The 19,459-nt window shown below is 39.0% G+C and overlaps 2 protein-coding genes across 2 annotated transcripts in view; both read left to right on the top strand.

Annotated features, from left to right (window-relative positions):
- Window positions 1-11,304, top strand: part of LOC111340076 (STE20/SPS1-related proline-alanine-rich protein kinase) — a 15,202-nt gene extending 3,898 nt beyond the window's left edge. The window contains exons 6-17 of the mRNA XM_022946858.2: window positions 304-413; window positions 1,416-1,517; window positions 2,117-2,259; window positions 2,643-2,691; window positions 3,652-3,717; window positions 4,487-4,630; window positions 5,989-6,058; window positions 7,531-7,567; window positions 8,146-8,198; window positions 8,684-8,752; window positions 9,279-9,343; window positions 9,854-11,304. Of these exons, the coding sequence (XP_022802593.1) occupies window positions 304-413; window positions 1,416-1,517; window positions 2,117-2,259; window positions 2,643-2,691; window positions 3,652-3,717; window positions 4,487-4,630; window positions 5,989-6,058; window positions 7,531-7,567; window positions 8,146-8,198; window positions 8,684-8,752; window positions 9,279-9,343; window positions 9,854-9,925 (980 nt within the window). The 3' untranslated portion in view covers window positions 9,926-11,304. The remainder of the gene's footprint in view (window positions 1-303; window positions 414-1,415; window positions 1,518-2,116; window positions 2,260-2,642; window positions 2,692-3,651; window positions 3,718-4,486; window positions 4,631-5,988; window positions 6,059-7,530; window positions 7,568-8,145; window positions 8,199-8,683; window positions 8,753-9,278; window positions 9,344-9,853) is intronic.
- A 139-nt stretch (window positions 11,305-11,443) lies between these two features.
- Window positions 11,444-19,151, top strand: LOC111340077 (visual pigment-like receptor peropsin). Its single transcript, XM_022946859.2, has 4 exons — window positions 11,444-11,869; window positions 12,952-13,096; window positions 13,894-13,968; window positions 16,666-19,151. Exon 4 carries the CDS (start codon window positions 16,675-16,677, stop codon window positions 17,746-17,748), a length of 1,074 nt encoding a protein of 357 aa, XP_022802594.1. The 5' UTR covers window positions 11,444-11,869; window positions 12,952-13,096; window positions 13,894-13,968; window positions 16,666-16,674; the 3' UTR covers window positions 17,749-19,151.
- Window positions 19,152-19,459: the final 308 nt, after the last annotated feature.

The raw sequence follows: 19,459 nt of genomic DNA, 5'->3' as shown, positions 1-19,459 counted from the left end.
TTTTGTTTTTTTTGTTTTTTTGTTGTGGCCTTCCCTGTTAATTGTGCCTGTATGTACAGTAGTCTGGTATTTTACATGGTAAGCAGCATTATTTGGTTTTCATCTCCAAATAGTCTGAGCTCCACCAATGTTTTCTTTCCAGAGCAGGAGGAATCTTGTTTTAAATAGACCACTTAGTGTCTCAAGTGCCTCCTCTTTAAGGTGTCACAGTCATAACATTGTACACGTGCCTTTAACTATCCTGGCCCCATTCACATGTAAACCAAGAGTTAGATACAAAGGAGTGCGATTTTTTTCCTGTAGACTTTGGTGTTAGTTCAGTGATAAGTGATTATGGGGACAGGTCAAGGCCAAAGGTTAGGAAGACATTTGTTGGCACACCATGTTGGATGGCACCAGAAGTCATGGAACAGGTACAGCTGTGCAATACCTTTTATTCTTGATATTCATTAATACTGGCAAGGAGTCTGAGTCTCCTTGAAGTTCATGCTGTGCAGTTTGTATTTTTGCTGTACTTACCTGATTAAGTGCCTATGGACCTTTAGAGTTGGGTGCTTATTCAAGGTGGGCATTTATTAACTTTTCCTACCTCCAAAGTTGGCACCTACTTGAAGTTTGGCATTTATGAAATAAGTATATTGTATGCAAACTATATTTGATTTTTTAACTGTGGGGTGTGTGTACATTTTGTTTGACGCAATGGTAAAACCAAACCTTGAAATATGAGGATGGGTGGTTACATGCCCATGTTACCTGCTGTCAGTAAGCAGAAACAAGAATTAATAGTAATAGTAATAGAATCTTTATTTATATATGATAAGAATTAAAGCTAAAAAGCTTGTGGGGTCGAGTACTTAACAAAAATAATTATTATCTAGCCAACTGTTTATTATACTAAGACACATTTCAAACTAAATAAGAAACTATAATACAGTAAAACATTCAATTTTCCTCTAAACTTAAAAATACCTGTAATCAGTTAATCTATTCCTAGCCGTCAAATTCCAGCAGTGCTGTTTCCCTAACATCAGTCAATTTCTTCCACACCCTCTTGTTTGTGCTCATCTTTGCTATTTAAAGCCTGGAACAGTGTCCACTCTCATAATCTGAAAGAAAGGAAAATAATATCTGTTTGAAACTGGTTGGAAATGGTTTTAAAGAGGGAGAAATTTGAACCACATAATTTGTCTGACTGGTGTATGTTCACTGAATGCTTTTTCAAAAACTGCATAGAATGAGATCTATTGTTCCACCTAACATGTCAATACATCTGTGTGGAAAGCTAGGGTATGGAGATGTATCATGTCAGATTTCTGTTCCACCATAGTTAAAGATCACAAGGGTGAGGGACAATGTTAACTGTGAAGTGGTTATAATGTATAGTTAATGCATACAGAATGCGTTTACATTGCCAGGTTCATGGCTACAACCACAAAGCTGATATTTGGAGTTTTGGCATTACAGCCATTGAGTTGGCCACTGGAATTGCTCCATATGCAAAGTTTCCAGCTATGAAGGTAGGATTATAAGATTACATAGAAGAAGCTTGTATTATAATGTACTTGCACATCTACCTACTATAAATGTACATTGACTGACTAGTGGGTATTTTCTCAAAGAAAACTATTTTTAACTTGATCAAAATAATCAGTGCTACAGTACAGAATTGAATCTGTCATCATAATAATAGTTAAGTGTAGGAAATAAATAAGAGGGGAGGCCAAACCCAAAAAATAAGCAGAGATGGTATGTTAAGGATGAACAAGATTTATAGGGATTGAAAATGGTGGGCTGGAAAAGTTCAGGTAAATCGGGAAGTACAGCGTTGCTCAGTTTTCTGTTTTCCAGAGGTTGTGACACCATACAGGGCAGCTGAGTAGCACACCACTGTACTTCAAGGCATATTCTGAATCTCTATGGGTTTAAGTACATTGTGTCTTTATTCAAAGCCTTATTTTAACATCTTTAGATCCATAGATTATGAAAATCTGTGACGAGATTGTTTGAAAGCAAGCCATGTGTCAATTTCATCCTCATGTTACAAAATACACATAAGTCTTGCCAATATATGTACTAGTAAATCCATTTCTAAATGTAATATTTCAATCCTTGTCAGGTTCTGATGTTAACTTTACAAAATGACCCACCCTCTCTTGACACTGTGGCACAGAATGAAGGCAACAAAGACAACTACAAAAAGTATACCAAAATATTTAGAAAGATGATAAGCAGTTGTTTGGTAAAAGATCCCACTCAGAGGTAGGGTATTGTACATGGTAAACATACATTTAGTTTATCTCTGTTACTTCAACTAAAGCGAAAAAGGATGACCACCCCTTGTTTTCTTCAGGCCCCAGTTGCTGAAAGGGCAAATAACGCTATCCAACGGATAAATCGCTATCCAGCGGTTTAGTGCTAACAAAACGTACTGCGCTAGACTGCGCTATACACTGGATAGAGAGTTTTCCAGTGGATAGCGTTGTCCTCTCTTCGAACAACTGGGGCCAGCAAAATAAAAGAGAGCCCTCTCTCTATCCACTCTAATATATACCCTAAACTTTCCTTGTTTTTCCACCCTCTCCTCCCCTTCCAGTCAAACTGACAGCGCACTGACCTGTATTGTTTGTATTATTTTTTTAAAGACCAGATGCTTCTGAACTTCTAAAGCATCCCTTTTTCAAGAAAGCCAGGGTACGTTTATGAAGTATATTTGATACTTTCTAGGAGTGCCCATGGGCTAACCACAAGTAATGAGCACTTCCAATTTGAAGGTTGTCCGTCCTAAGCACAAGAGCACAGGCGTGCAACGATATCCAATTTAAAGGTTGTCTGTCCTAGGCATAAGAGCACAACGTTCAACGATATCGAATGTCTAGTGGAAATGGTATTTACCATTCTCAGTCCTTGAATCTCTCGCTGGTTTAAATTTTAACGCAGTAGAGGGTGCGCATAGTCTCAAGACTATATCCTTGTTATGTAATAAGCTTAATTACGCACGCAATTTGATTGGATCTTACGATCTATTGGAGGACAGATGCAAAGGTGAAGTCACCATTAATTTTTTTTTTTTTTTGCTTTATTATTAAAAACAAATAAATCCATGTTGTCTTGGGTCTGTTCAGCAATAATTTAGACAAGACGCCAAAATGTACACCAGTGACGCACTCGACTGCCACTTTTTTGTTCTTACCACATTTTGACCTCTACAATGGACTAGCATCCCATCCAGGGGGGAGTAGAAATACTCCTAGTCGCTTCATGCTACAGAAACCGGAGTTAAGCACCGGCCTGATAAGCCACTAGGCTCGTAAACAGACTTTACCTTTACCTTCATTTTGACCTCAACTGTAATCTATTGAATTCTTGATCCACTGAGCAGACTCACCGCAACATGGTACGCTACATGGCTAGAGTTGCGTTCAAAGGTTGCTGCACATGTATTTTAGTGTCATGTTTGTTTAATCTAATTAAATATTAACAATGCTGTATTACCGTTATAAATAAAGTTACTTACGTCAGTGAGCTGAAAAGTCAGATAATGATTGCCATTACCGAGGATCTGCCACTGTTATTTGTTTCCAGTTTGTTTTTCTTGGAGTTGTGAGTAGGGGATTGGATTGTTTGTTTTATCTTGATGTTTTGCTCTTCCAGGAAAAGGATTTTTTAGTGGAGACATTAGTCCCACTAATGCCTTCTCTGGGTGAAAGATCACAAAAGGTACTTTGGAAAAATTAATCACTTTAGATTTAATCACTTTCCCAAGATGTGATTTGCAATTCTACCATAGAGCTGTTATCATATCCTTGTTAGAAGGCTGAGAGAATTTGGTGTCTGGTCAAGAGAAGTACCTTCAATCGACACCCTTGTGTAATCTCAAAACATGGGTGCGGGATATTGAATTGAACTTTAAGGGGAAAAGTTACATTTTTATCACTGTGGAGTTCGCGGATTTAACAGACATGATCCTTAATGATGTCTTGGTCAAATGATTTTTCTTTGTATTCAAGTTTCTTGATCATTTCGTTGCTGTGCAATTGCTGTTATAACATAACCAAAGTAAAGCGCGCGCTCTGATTGGTCAATTTAGCGTCCCCCATTTGCCCATGGGTGTACGCTGCTGACGTGAGCAAATGCAAAGACTATTTTTCCGCGCGCGCTTGTTTTTTCTGGTCGCGTAAGATTTGTTAAATAAAAGGGAACTCTTTAGCTACAATGTATCAATGTTATGTTATAAAACAAATGGTAAACACCACAGCGTACACTATTGAGTTATGGATGCACTTGGGAGGTTTGCTAAGCACTCAAGAAGCTAGAGTCGCTCTCGGCTATCGCCTCGAGCGACTCTTACGCTTCTTTCGTGCTTAGCAACCTCCCGCGTGCATCCATAACTCAGTAGTGTACGCTGTGGTGTTTACCATTTGTTAATTGTTATTTGCCACACACGCATTTGCTTTATTAACTGATATTCGTCTTGTCTCGTTTGAAGGTTAAGCGAGTCCCAGGATCCAGTGGACGACTTCACCGAGCTGCCGATGGCAGCTGGGAGTGGTCTGATGACGAGGCGAAAAATGACGGCGACAGCGATGGTGATGATGACGATGAAAAGCCGAAAAAGACCAATACCGTCACGGTAAAATAATAAGTGGTTGACAGAAAAAATATGCTTTAGAAAATTATACCGAAGTAGTAGGGAGTAGGGAATAAAGGTAACTTCATCTTTGGCTCGGTGGTCTCTAGATCGGACGGTTCAGCCTAGAACCTCGGAAAAGTTATGTGTGTTGTAATCTTGAGCAAGACACATAACTTTGAAAGTGCCTTTCTACACCCAGGAGTATTAGCAGTCAGGAACACTTGACAGAAAAAATGGGAGTCCTTCAATCCAAGGAGTATTTTCTCACATTTTGAGATTTTACATTTCGCATCGCAGGATACACCCGATCTTTTCGCCAAGTTTCCCTGAAGACGGTAGACTTTCGTTCCATCTCAATTAATCCACAAGTTGTATAGTAAACCGCTGGGAAAGAGACGTGTTCACTTTAGCCCAATTAATATCAGAAAGCGTCGTGGCTCTTCATTGTGGTGTACAAGCACAATACCAGAAGTGTAAGAGTCTGTCTCGCGTTGTCGTTTTAGTGTCGAAAACATCGCTAGCGCTGCATTAAAATTGGCAAGATATTCAATCTCGTTATCTTTTCCCAAATCCTTTTATCGGCATCGCGCTTGGCGAAATGAGATGTTGTAAAACTTTTTTTGAACAGCTCCGGAGTATGTTGGAGAAGTTTATCAATTGAAGTATCTCTCCATTAAAGTAGACAGCATGTCAATAGGAAATTTGACGGAGGGCATTTTGGAAAATTTGTGTATGGATGTGCGCATGGCTGCGTGAAAGATAAGCCCATCACGTTTCAAATCACTCCGCCGCCTCTGAACTTTATGTTCCGCTGCGATTTCATTTTTTGTTTCCGAAACGAAACTCAACAGCAACAGCTGAGAATGGCACCTTTCTTTTATGTCTGCACTAAGGAAACACGTCAAGGAAACAGATTGAAATGCACCAATTGAAGCTGTCGAAAACCAACCAATGACAGCGTGGAGACGTCGCGATGTACATCGGATACAATTTGAGACAAACGACATCACTCTATTTTTCTTTCTTAACCTACCATTAGAGCAACAATTGGCCACCGTAACGAATAAAAAAGCTGACGTTTCGAGTGTTAGCCCTTCTTCAGAGCTCTGACGAAGGGCTAACGCTCGAAACCTCAGCTTTTTTTATTAGTTACGGTGCCCAATTTACTATTTCAACTTAGTTGATATAACCAATTACCTTGTTATCCCCACCGACGCAAGCACCACAGTTTCTTTAGAAACTTTCAACCTTTATTCATTTGAGCAACAAACTAGGACTGCGTTTATGACTAAGATTAGTACACTTGGCCTATACAATTTTGATTAAGATATGAAAAACCGCAGTGCTTGTCCTTTCAGGAAACTGCACCCAAATCCCAAGGACCGGACATCAAGGTTCAACCGTCCACACCGACATCACCTAAACCTCGTAAGTTAAAACCTTATTTATTATCAGAAGTCAGATATATATATATATATATATATATATATATATATATATATATATATCTTATTAACTAAGTGCGAGGGCCGTACTGGGAGAATATCGGCCCGAAGTCTTGACAGTACGGACCGAGCGCAGCGAGGTCCGTACAAAAAAGACCTAGGGCCGATATTCTTCCAGTACGGTCCCGAGCAAGCTTGGTTAACAAGAGATTTATTATACGACTGAAGTTCAAAGGGACGCAAGTGTAGTATCATTCGGGACCATTCGGGACAGTGCCCGGTCCCATACTGAGAGAATATTGACCGGCAATAGAGTATTTTGATTGGTTGATTTTAGTTATTGGCCCTCTGACTGCCCGAGTCGTGTAATAATGTCATATAGTAAACTCATCCGCATGCTTGCCGAGCAAGTGGCGAAACAAGCCAGTTAATGTAACCGAGGACATTAACCTTTGGGTTTATTTTCGGTTAGTAAATGACGTAACGCGTTTGAGATTTAAAGGTCGTTTTCGAGCCTTTCAACGATTGGTCTATACTGTGCACAACAAGAACGGATGCTTTTGTTTTTAACCCTTTCCTCCCTCCCAAGATCCCATTAGTAATTCTCCTTATTGTCTGCCATTCAATTCTTGTGATGTTAGTTTGGAGAATTTGGTATTGGATCAACTATTAATTCCCAATGTGATATTTTTCTCTATTCTCATCGCTTGCCTGCTTGATATTGTCTTGATATCGTGCGGAGAAAATGTTCCCTTGTCACTCATGGGACTTCAAGGGTTTAGCAAAGATTTTGCTTCATGAGTCTACTGATCATTTTGTTTCTTAAAGCCGGCACGGTTAGCGGTACCAATTCACTTTCTATTTTTATCCCGGCCTTCTCATTCTGCCTCATGGCACCAGTATTTCAACCCAGATTATACATATAGGAAATTTCATCTTTGTTATTGAGATAAACAGGGGGCGACTTTTTAGGTATGATTCTGACGAACGATGTCGCGAGCATTGGCTAGAAGGCTGCTTTCGTGAAGCTATGTCCAGTAAGCGCTGCACAGAGCAATTTTCAAATGAATGTTAAACGTGATCCACGTTTTATGGCTTTTTTTACTTCAATTGTATCTACTCTCATTGACAGATCTAGAAAACTCTTGCCACCCTGTTAGCAAGTCAGAAGCCTACCTTCGTTTTTCCGCGCCTGAAATCAATCGTTCTAATGACTGTTTTTTTTTTTTTTAACTCTTGTTGGCTGCTTTTCGTTTAAAACGTTTTTTTATGTTTATTCTGATAACCTGCGGCGATTACTCTGACACTATTTTAAGACACTCCTTCGAAAGGCGCCCCTCTCCATACATCGTTTCTTGAGGGTGCAGAAAACTTTCGAAACAGTGCTCTTGATCCCGCAGGTAACAATTTTTTGTAGTGCTCACTATCATGTTCGTTTGTATTTTTACTGTTCAGCTGCACAAATCAACTTGGATCTTACTCTTAGATTAAGGTGAGTAATTCTAGTGTTCTGGTCGGTGCACGCGCGCCTTGAGTTTTGTGAACTGATTATCTTGAAGACTGCCCCGTTACGGCTGGTAGACCCAGTGATTTTGCAGTTAGCCCTTGCGCTGTACTCCTGATCGGAAAGTCCGGGCCCAAGCCCTGGCCGAGTCAGGGTGTTTTGCTGTTGGGCAAGACACTCTTCTCTTACTTTGCCTCTTAGTGAATAAGGTAATTTCTTTAAAAATCTAGAGCGTCTTAAGTTGATGATCATTTCCGTTATTCTCATGACCTTAAGGTGCGATTCAGGGGTGATATTGTAAGGAGAAATTAGATGCTTTCAAGGAAGACCTGAAAAGATGGCGGGGGCGACCGTGTGGTGGACTAATTTTAAAAGTGACCGTAGTTGAATTTTTCTCCGCTTCGCACAGTACTGGCAGTAGTTTCCATCTTCCGTCCGTCTTTTCAGGATGAAGGCATCCGGTTGACCGTATTTCAGTCGCAGTGTGAAAGTCAGTGTAGAAGGCTCGGCAATTACTGCCACCGAACTCATGTTATTCCTTTTAACTCCTTTTTCCTCCCCAACAGAAATGCCAAGAAAGAGCTGAATGATATCAGATTTGACTTTACCCCTGGTAAAGGTAAGTGCGATATTTAGCCTTGTTTTTTTGGAAAATGATTCATTTTGAGCTGATGTTTTTTCCCTGGCTTATTTACCTCGTTCAGCTTTTTGTTGTTGTTTAGTTTGGTTCCAATTCCCTCCAACGTACGCAATAAACCTTCCGAGTTACGGAAAATTCATAGACTGTTTCACCTCACCTCTTTCGTCATTTTTAATAATTTCTAGCGTATTTTCCCCTCCTGGTTTGCTATACATACTGTAGCCCCTTGAAAACAGATCAACAGTCACCGTGAGCTGTGCAGTGATAGTGTATTACATTTATTTAGTTGCTCTTATATTTTTTTAACATTATTTTCATCAGTATCATCATCGTCATAATCATTATCATTAGCGTTATCGACATAATCACACCGTGACGCACAGTGGCACTTGAAGCTTTGGTAATAACTGTTTTTTGTTTTGTTTTCGTGTTACCCATTCTGTTCTGGTGCCACTTCACTACAGACACTGCGGAGGGTGTGGCACAAGAGTTGGTTACAGCAGGTTTAATAAGTGGACAAGATTTAGTTGTTGGTAAGAAAGTTCAATTTAACTCATCATTCAATGCAATCTTTTTTTTTTCTTGTTTTCTCTTTTTGGTTTTTTTTGGTATTTTTTGTTTTGTTTTGTTTTTTTTGTTTTTTTGTTTTGTTTGTTTGTTTGTTTTTTTTTGTTTTGTTTTTTGTTTTGTGTGTGTGCGTGTGTTGTCACTGCTGCATGTCACTGCTGCAGATCCAGCTTTGTTAACGTGCTTGTGGATGCTTTTGAGATTGGACGCCCTTTGTGGGAAGAGGGTGGGACAGGAGGGCGGGGAGCGGCGTTGTTGCTTATTTATAGCAGTCGGAGACGGAATATTTGTTCATATATCCCCGCACTCCAGTGATTGAGAGGGCTACTTTATCCAGATTTCCCGTTAAATTATAATTATGTTCTTGCGGGTCCGTAGTCCAAGTACATTTTTATCCTATTCACTGTTTGTTGATGATTTACCCTTAGTTGTGCAGGCAATGAATTTTATCTTACTATCAATATACCTGTAAATGTTAACTTTCGATTTCAGTTGCTGCTAATCTAAGAAAAGTCATTGATGATCCCCCAAGCAACAAGTCTATGACATTTCCCCTTGTAAGTATTTTTCTTGTTTTAAGTTACAAACATTTCTTTAACCCTTGGCGCTCTAACATCAATATGCACGTTCTCCATGCTGTTCTTTTAGTGCTGAATAAAAGAATTTCTGTAAAGATCTAAAACGTCTTAAGTTGGTGATCATTTCCTTTATTCTCATGACCTTGGTACGTGATTCAGGGGTGATATTGTAAGGAGAAATTAGATGCTGGTCACTGGAAAGGGTCAAAGAGTTGAGGATAAGAGACAAGGAGCTTCGACGAAGCAAAATCTATAACGGATAAAGAAAGTAAACGATGGGATAAAACAACATTAGGTCTAGGTGCACACATAGCTATCACAAATACAGTGGGGAAACATCTCCAGGGTAACTGTGAGTTATGTTTTTTTTTTTTTTTTCTTTCTTTTTAATTAATTTAATTTTACTACTCTTTTAGATAAATAAATAAATAATTAAATAAGTAAATAGATAAATACGTAAATTGAAATGTATTTTTCTTATAATTGCAGAAATCAAGTAGCCACGAACCTCCTGATGATCGGACGTTAATTGGATTCGCGCAGCTCACAATAAACTCTTAGCGACTCAGGAGCAGCCCCAATCGAACAAAAAGAAAAGACTTGTTACAGTTCTTTAATTTTGTGTCGTTCATCTCATCCCAATTTTTAGGAATGTTTTCCTCATCAGGGTGGGAGAGAAATCATTGGATGAATTAAGTAAAGAGAGGTCCATGCAATATAAAGGCAAATTAACCTGACAGAAGTGATTAACATGTAACGTCTTCCTTTAATATCCATGCATTATCCAGAAATCAAGTTTCTGAGAGTACCCAAACTCATTAGTTAGAATCTGTCACCTTGATCTTACACCAAATTCTCGTAGTTAATTTACACGTGAATGTGTAGGAGCTAGAGGAGAGAATTTACAACCAGATCTCGGGTTTAAAGGGTTCAAAGCCTTCCCATGAAATTGCTTTCTTAGATTTTTCTCCTTAAATTTTTCCCTCAGTTGTCAATTTAAGAAAGATCTGCGCCACCTGTTTTGTCACGAGGGTGGAACAAGGGGAAAATAGGAGCTTCCAGTACGAAGAAAAAAAAAAACAATTTTACATCTTTCTTTCTCTCCTATTCTATGTTTTGCACATCGTCTTCCACTCTGCTGATCTTAGTGGTGTGCAGGACTTTTGTTGCATGTTAAGCTAGTAGTGGCATGGAGTTTTCTTTATCTCAGTGGTAGTGAAATACGAAGGGTTTGTAGTTGGATTCCTTATGGGGAGTCAGATTGATTTTCCTTTCTTCGACGCTTGCTACAAAATGAACACATAATATTCAGAAAAAACAGTTAATGATATTAGGGTTCCATAAAAGGTCCTCTGCGGACTTAGTAAGTTCGACTGAAATTTACATTGTCTCTCTGTTTCATTGGTTTGGATTTCCAAGGGGCAAATTTCCTCAATAGAGGCTATAATATTAGCCCGACAGGAATGGTGTGTGCGGTCGGGAAAAGGGGTTAAATTCTCAAGACAGATTATCATCGACTGGAACTTGTTTTATTTTTCACTTAATCTTGAATGTTTTGTTTCTGTGAGGTCTAGCACTATTTTATTCTCTCTACGTTAACAACCCAGCAGCAGTAGAGCCACATTCGGAAGAACTTGGTTCTCTGGGGGAAAATCATTATAGTCTTGCTTTGGCTCCTGATTGGCCCAAAAGAGAAAACATCTTGCTTTTGATTGGTTGAGGCTAAATATAGCACATTTCATACCGTCTCTCGTTGGGAAAATCTCTCCATCTGAAGAATGGCTGATTGTAAATTTTCGCTAGCCATGTTGGTGTAGATTGCGTCATAGACAATGCATTCGTATACAACGCGCTAATTTTGTGTCTGAAGATAAAACCTCACTAATACTAGATAAACTCAACTAGAAAGTATTTTATTAAAACAATGCGACTAAATGTGATCGCTGGTCTTAATTTAATGCCTTCATTCCAAGAGCACCTTAAATAGATACTGTATGGTTACCTGATGTTTGCCTTGCGTCAGTGTGTGTTCTCGGGTTCGGTTTAAAGTTTTTTGGGCAGTCTTAAACTTTCTGGGATTCCGCCTGAAAGTTTAAGTCCCTTTGTTGGCTTTAAACTGACCCCAGGAACACAGAGACGTCAAATTCACGTGAGGCAAGTTTACCCATGTTTATCTTGTGTCGTACCTAGACGGAGTATCCAAAGTAACTTTCGAAGTATCCCTATACTTCGTCTCAGCTCTCTGGAAACTCAGATCGCATACGATGTTTGGGCCACCTGTGTATTTATTTATCTAGCTTGTTAATCGGGCTCCTTTTTTTGTCTTGTTTTGTTTAAAAAAAAAAAACTTGTATTGATGGCTGTGGGTGTGATACCGTGCTGTATGCCAGCGTTACAGTTCCCTGCTTCATATGGTGAACTCGCACGTTTGGATATGTTGCACAGCTATGGATGTATTAACAATACAGTTTTTTGGTTTTTAGATGGAGCACTGTCAGTGTTCAGGTTGGTTTTTGTGACTTTTTTAGACCTTTCTATATTGCTTGTTATATAGTATATTATATATGAAGAAGATCTATATTCTGAAAATGAGAACTTGCACTGAGACTTTGGCCCAGAATGGTTCTTATGTGAAGAGTGTTAAACTGAGAAATGTTAGCTTAACATGTTCCTAAATTTTAGGCTCTTATACGTGGGGTTTGCTGTACGTCAAAATGAGATCCTAAATTTTAACGGTCACGCTTTCAATGTGGTAACGCAGACTGAATTAACACAGTCCCCTTTGAGGCAAACCAAGCATGTAGTCACATCACAGTAAAACACTTGTGCTAATCGACCTACTGTTAAATTCTTGAGCGCCTAGTTCACTTAGTTCTAACATCCTATCGGAATGCACTGAGACGACAAACTCGTCTTCATTCGCTCGCCTTCATAAGTTACCATTTTAACGTAAAAACTTTGCTTTCCTATTTCGTATTGATAATGTGGCGCGTTTACCAGTTAGCCTCGATTTGTTTGCTCGACCCAACTTTTGTGGGAACCATACTTGCGTCCAAATATAACGAGTCAACTTATGCCATTGTCAAAAGTGTGTGGTAAGTGTACTTATCACACGACTCGGGCAGTCAGAGGGCCAATAACTAAAATCAACCAATCAAAATGCTCTATTGCCGGTCAATATTCTCTCAGTATTGGACCGGGCATTGTCCCGAATGGTCCCGAATGATACCGCACTCGTGTCCCTTTGAACTTCAGTCGTATAATAAATCTCTTATTAACCAAGCTTGCTCGGGACCGTACTGAAAGAATATCGGTCCTCGGTCTTTTTTGTACGGACCTCGCACAAGACCTCAGGTCGATATTCTCACAGTACGGCCTTCGCGCTTGGTTAATAAGATATATCTATTATACGCATCACAACGCCCACATTCTCAAGCCAATCATGCTGGATATACTTTGTCTGTAAATAACTCGAAACAGGTTGATTTTGAAATGTGGCATAACCAGGATAGGTGGTCTCTTAACTAGGAATCTTTTTGATACTCTCTTGTTTTTTTTACTGAAAACCGATGTATTGGCCCAAACAGATCCTTAACACTTCCAACTGCTAGCTTTGCTGAAGGTAGAAGTATTCAGCTCCGTACTTGTATTTTATCCCGAAGGACAAAGAATCGACAGGTTTTTACTGGTCTTGACACCTATCAGATCTTGAAAGCTGTCGAATGAAAGAAGGTAATTAAAAAATTTTATTTTATCGCGTTTGTGCTGATAGAGAAGAGGAAAAACAAAGAAACTACTTATGACTCAGCAAAATTTAAACGATGCTTTTGTGGTTCAGTTCGACACAAGACGGACTTTTCACTAGACCTTTGCAGAAACAATTTGTCTATCTGTTTTGCTTTGTTCTGTTTGTTTTTCCTCTTTTTTTTTTTTGCGAGGAGCTACCCAATGATTTGCTCTCTCTATTGAATTCTTTTAAACTTTCCTTAACCATCGATCTCCGTTACTTTGTAGCTTTTTTATACTTTAACAGCTTTGCTGTTTGTCCACCCAAAGAAAACGATTAGGCTCGCGGCTTTGCTCTAAGCAAGGAAACTCTTTATAATGCTAGAATGACTCCAAAGTACTAATTCCTTTACAATTTTTTAATGCACACGTCATTTTGATATTTTGAATTCAAAGTTTGGAAAGAGGAAGTTAATGCCTCGTACTTTTTTGATAGCCAAAACAAGTCAGTTATTCTTCATTCTAGGCACGTCTACGGCCCAATATCTGTGTAAGATATATTACAGGTATCAATATGTACTTAATTCAGTGTCAAAATATCATATGGTCTGTTTCATATTTTCCCAGCTTTTACTTAAATCTCGATTAAAGGCTAGGCTGTTCACCACTGATTGACATGGCATTTACCTTAAAACAAAAGATGCGTCAGAAGTAAAGTGATTTCCCAACCACGTTTGTTTCAATTTTTTTTTGCGAATTGTCTAACTGCACTTAACTTTGACCAATTATAAATTCGCTTTTAGTGTCTGCGCAGGGTTAAGATGAATCGCACATAGTGCCCTGAATGGTCAATTGCGCGTGGATAAGCAGACCTACAAGTAAGTCTCTGATTCCAAGTTCGTTTATTTTCTAAAGATTTCGGTTCTCTGAGTTAACGTGACTAGTATATTATAGCCGCATAGTCGTGTCGTGTGTTTTGTATTTCCATCCGAATGTCGTACTTGCATCACCCGTCCGAAATTCCCTCTACAGAGCTTCACCCAGTATATTACTTCCTCAACAACAAATTTAAACCGAATCGGACAATATCCGATTGACAATGATATAATTCTTCAATATTATATTTCCTTCAACTGTTTTAACCATATTTGCACTCCTGCAGTGTCAAAAATTAGCACACTAGTTTAGTGTTCTTAGTACATAGCTCTGAAAGATAGCAAATTGAGACATAATTTCCCTGTATGTTGAACCTAATGCCTACTGAGGTATCAATGGCGACGACTAACTATATATACTGTCTGGAGTAAAATTATTGGCTTTCAACCAAGTAAACCTGTCATTATAAGTGAACTACGTCGAATGTTACATGCAATTTTTGAGCACCACAACAAGCAAACGAATACAGATTTCGGCACTCTACAATAAGAGCAAAAGTACTACAGGTAATCACAAGAGGCTAAGTGGCAAAATGTATCTTGATCATGTAATGAGTATATACATTTCTTTCAGGATGGAATCATGTCGCTTTCCATCAAAACAAATTCAAGAATTAGCAATTCTGAAACTTTGCATCTGAGTCGAACCTTAATCCACGTCTTATGAATATGGTAATTTAAAAAGCTCTTTCTTCCAGCCGAATTGCGTTTACCACGAAACGATCTGCCATTGAATTTGGATGACAATAAATGTTGTTTTACTGTGGATGCTTATGATGGCTGCAGCAGCTTTCCTTCGTCAAAAGAGCGAACTCTAAAACATTGAAAGCCACGAGTGCGCATTAAAGTGTTGTCAAAGTCTTGTGCTAAAATCTCACACGACAATGCTCTTAGATTTTAAAACTGTTTCAAAATGGAGACAATACTTTTTTCTGAGACAAAGAAAAGGAGGCAAAATGTTTTATCTGAGTGGAGCCTTAATCCAAGTCTAACATGCATATGAAAATTTGAAGTGCTTTTTCCTCAACAGTTAGCACGCAGAGGGCTAGAATATGGAAAGGCTAACGTGAATCACTCCTACCTATCATTCTTTTCGATCACGGCGTCCGACGCTCGCCGTGGAAAATTTTTAACAGCTTAATTATTTTCATACCAGATGTTTCATATCTATGTGAAAAATGCAGCGACTTTCTTTTCACTGAGATGATACAGAAAATTGTAAGACGTACTTTGTAAGATGTACTTTTGCATCCGTGCAGCGCCTAAAAGCTAAATTTTGAAAGCAAATTATCAATGTTGTAAAATGCTAATGATATAATCTTGAAAAGATTGTCCTTAAGACGTTCGCGTTTCCTTAGTAACGCGATACTGGGAGACAGCTGTTAGCAATAACGTGTACATCTTAAAAAAAGCTTTTACATAATTTTGTTTTGTTAAAACATAGCTATTGAACGACTTTAATTGACTCTTTAATTCTGATCAACCGCTATCAACGAATGTCACGTGAGTCTAACGGCCAATGACAGAGCAGCAAAACTGACCAATCAGTTTATGTGAAACTCGGGCTGTAATCAAACTTTACTACCTTGAGTTCATCCTTTTAGTGCCATCATTGCTGTGTCACTATGGGCATTAAGTGATGGAAGGCCAATGATTTTGACAGCTGCTTACAGGAAGTGCTCCATTTAATATGGGTGTATAATACTTCCGGTATTCCAATTACAGACAAATTTAGGAAAATTCATTATATAACATCACAAAATAGCAAGATTTTCTGTAAGTTTTACCATAAGCGGATGCTAATAGTTTTATAGGCGACTGTGCCTAGTAAGGGTACCTTACGACGAATCCCATACACCAGAGCCTGCCTGCAAGCTAAAATAAAGGCGGGGAAAGGACGTATGGATCGCAATAGATCCCCAACAACCGATTTTGTTGAAAACCCCTCCGGTAGGCATTATGCTTAGTCTTTTTTTTTTGGGAGGGGGGATGGGTCATTGTGTAAATTTCAGTGAATGGCAATCTCAAGAAGAACACATGATCATTAATTGCGACTTCCAGGCCGAGCAAAGGAAAGAAAAATAAAAATTATACATGTTTGCCTTGTTAGGATATGTGCAAATCAGTTTAAAAAAACGTCGGTGCACGAGAACCCTGCAGTTGGCATTATGGCTAATCGTAATTTTTGGGGTAATGGGTCATTTTTTAAAATTCAATGAGTGATAGTCTCAGAAGAGCAAACGTCACTGAATCGCGACCTTCAGGCCAACCAAAAGAAAGACAAATGAACCTTGACATGTTTGCCTTATCAGGATATATGCGAATCAGTTTAAACAAACGTTGGCTGAAAACATGGTATGGAAATTTATCAGAAGATCACGCCTAATGTCTTGAATTCTTCATAGCCACTGTGTTTGAAATAGGGTATCCTTTTCCATCATGGTTCACCATTTGCGTGAGTTAAGATCTTTCTCGCCACGTTATCACTTTTCGTATAAACGAATGAATTCAAGATATTTTTTCCCATTTCGAAGGAGGGTCTTTGAGCAGTATTTTATGTAAACATTGATAAATGCATTTTCCTTGACGCATATTGCAAGCAATAAATTAATTTCCAGGTTTGTTTCTCGATCTTTCCAGTTCTAAGACATGATGAGTCTTCTAACAGAAAGAGGGATTCCTAGCTTAAAAAATCGGACTGAGGATCCACAAGAAGGAGAAGAACTTAGCCAACAGGTCTATTACGCAATTGCCAGCGTGTATGCTCTCCTTGCCGTAATAGGATTCATTTTTAATACTCTTGTTCTTGTTGCATTCGCAAAGGACAGCTCCCTTCGTTCCCACTCAAACATTCTTATCCTTAGCATAGCTGTCGGTGACTGGATACAAGCAGTGGTAGCATATCCTTTGGGAATTGTTGGCATTTTAACAAAAAGCTGGCAAAGCACGGGAACGTCTTGTGTATGTTACGGCTTCATGGTGACATTTTTATCTTTCGGCACCATGCTACACCACGCTACTTTCGCCATTGAGCGCGCCATCGTGATAAAGTTCTCTTTCTCGTTTTCCATCGTCCAAAAGCTAAAATACATCATCGTTGGACTTTGGTTGTTTTCCTTAATTTGGAGCACCTTGCCTTTGATTGGCTGGTCAGGGTATGCCCCTGAGGGAGGACGCTCGGTTTGCTCGATTGATTGGCAAAATTCTAGTCCAAGTGCTATTGCCTACATTTGGTGCATCTTCGTTCTCTTTTTCATAGCTCCTTTTACAACCATGGTTACCGCATACAGCTCTATCTACCGCAACGTCAAAATGATGACTCGAACTGCGCATAATACGTGGGGAGAGAACGCTGCTCCGACTCTAGAAACTGTTTTAGCAGAGTCAAAAACCGCAAGAATGGCATGCATTATGTCATTTTGTTTCTTGTTTGCATGGACACCATATGCCGTGGTATCACTCTACGCGGTCATACTAGCACCGGAGCCTGTTATATCTCCCTTGGTGGCCACCTTACCCGCTCTCTTCGCTAAAACAGCACCGTGGTACAACCCGCTTATTTACTTCCTGCTGTTTAAGAAATTCCGCTCCAGTCTCAGAAAGGTGCTCAGTCCATTTCCAATATGCAAGCGGTTTATCCGACAAGAGTCAAGTGCGGAGAACATGGAGGTCATCTCATCTTTAACAGGATTTCGTGATAAAGAGAACACCAGAAGGAAGTAATTTTTATTAACACGGATTCGGGCTGTCGCCACCATCTAATGATAAAGAGAAACAGTACTTTTTGTCTCAACATTTTGTGAAAATGAATAAGCAAGAGAAATTACCTTCCAGGGAACTTCCAGGGTCACGAAACTTGCGTTCAGTTGTGTTGTCTTTATTTTGTAAACGAAAGCCTAGCAATGATTTACTCTCGGACAATACCGCCGGGCTTGCTGATGCAATGTGCCGTATGCAATGTGCCGTATGCAATGTGCCGTATGCCTCAGAAACCAGGCTGGATTAATTCTCTTTTCGACATGACAAACCTTGGGCAGCACTTTTATCCTTCTCTTTTCTGTTCATTTAAATCGAATTTGCAATGCCAATTCCAAGGTATTGAGCCGCAATACCTAAAATGCAAAAAAAAAAAAAAGGTCTGAATATCACCTGATTATCTCCCTTCTTAGACCTCTGTTCCCATGAGGACCGGAGCCGATAGACGGGTGTCAAGAAAAAGTTGAACTTACTCGTCCAAGAGATACTTCAGCCAGTTCAGGGTTTTCCCGGATCGAATCGTACGTAGCTTTTATTATTCTAGAAACAAACATTTTTCGGAATAAGAGATCCATATCTTACCCGGAACTATAGACTGGAGAAGAAATAAATATATGTTATATACCGGGTAGCAGGTCTGTATGGATAAAAACTGTGCCCGATGTATTAGCCAAGCACCGAACTCACTGAAGACCGAGGGCATAGTTGTTCCCCATACGGACCGACCTCAGTAGACTGGAAAGTGACTTATTTCTTTGTTTCTGCTGGTTTCTTTTATTCCGCTTTGCTACGAATGGCGCAGATAGAATTTCATCCATGGTCCTTATTATAAAAAGCTTAAGCAGTTATGAGCATGAATATAAAAATAAAACACCACGAACTGACATGTGGTGTTTTATTTATAATATTGATAATAGTTACATGCTTTAAGTTAGAGACAATTTTAACAAACTGATCATGACACAAATACAGAGATCGCCTGCTTTTAGATTGAGGTCGAAGAAAAATGTCAACCCCTGACGTTAAGATAAAATAGCTATTCATCATCGATAATAATGTTAGTAAATTTCTAAAAGAAAAAAAAACTTTGCGAAATGCATGTCGATAGACCGTTTAGCATGACTAAGTTGCTATCTTTACGCGTGAGGAAATGACATATTTTCCAAACACAAGGAAATCTGGTATTTCATTAATACCTACCTAAATAGAGGATATCCGGCATCGCCCCCGGTGACTATGCATTTTTTGAGAGCTATATCAACACGAAATGATAAAGTTGCATGTAAAAACGGACATGTAATGTCCTGTTTACTATATGAGAATTGATCACAACTTCTTTTGATGAAATAAAATTTCATTTGACTTTGGAACAGTGTAATAAGTCTTTTACCTCTAAAGTAAATGTCTAAAAGAAAATGGGAGAAAAGAACTGCGTCCAGTCCATCTGATGAAATAATTTTATTAGAGCATAAGTATACTCATGTAATGTGATGGCGTCTACCTTGGCACTTTAAGAACGAGAAGTCAACAAAGTGGATAAACCAAGCCTGGAGGACATTCCGGAAATTCTTATGGGTGTCCAAAGTACAGCATATAAGCTGTTAAATACAAGGTTTTCTTCCAAGCGACGATGTGGCTGACTTAACAAACAAGCTCGGAAAGGAACGTACAGGCTAGA

This window comes from Stylophora pistillata, chromosome 12 (assembly GCF_964205215.1).
Source record: "Stylophora pistillata chromosome 12, jaStyPist1.2, whole genome shotgun sequence".
Taxonomy (NCBI): Eukaryota; Metazoa; Cnidaria; class Anthozoa; order Scleractinia; family Pocilloporidae; genus Stylophora; species Stylophora pistillata.
The sequence above is the reverse complement of the archived record's forward strand: the minus strand, read 5'-3'. Positions and strand labels throughout refer to the sequence as shown.

Coding starts and splice junctions, on each gene's coding strand:
- LOC111340077 (XM_022946859.2), top strand. CDS start 16,675: ATGATGAGTCTTCTAACAGAAAGAGGGATTCCTAGCTTAAAAAATCGG.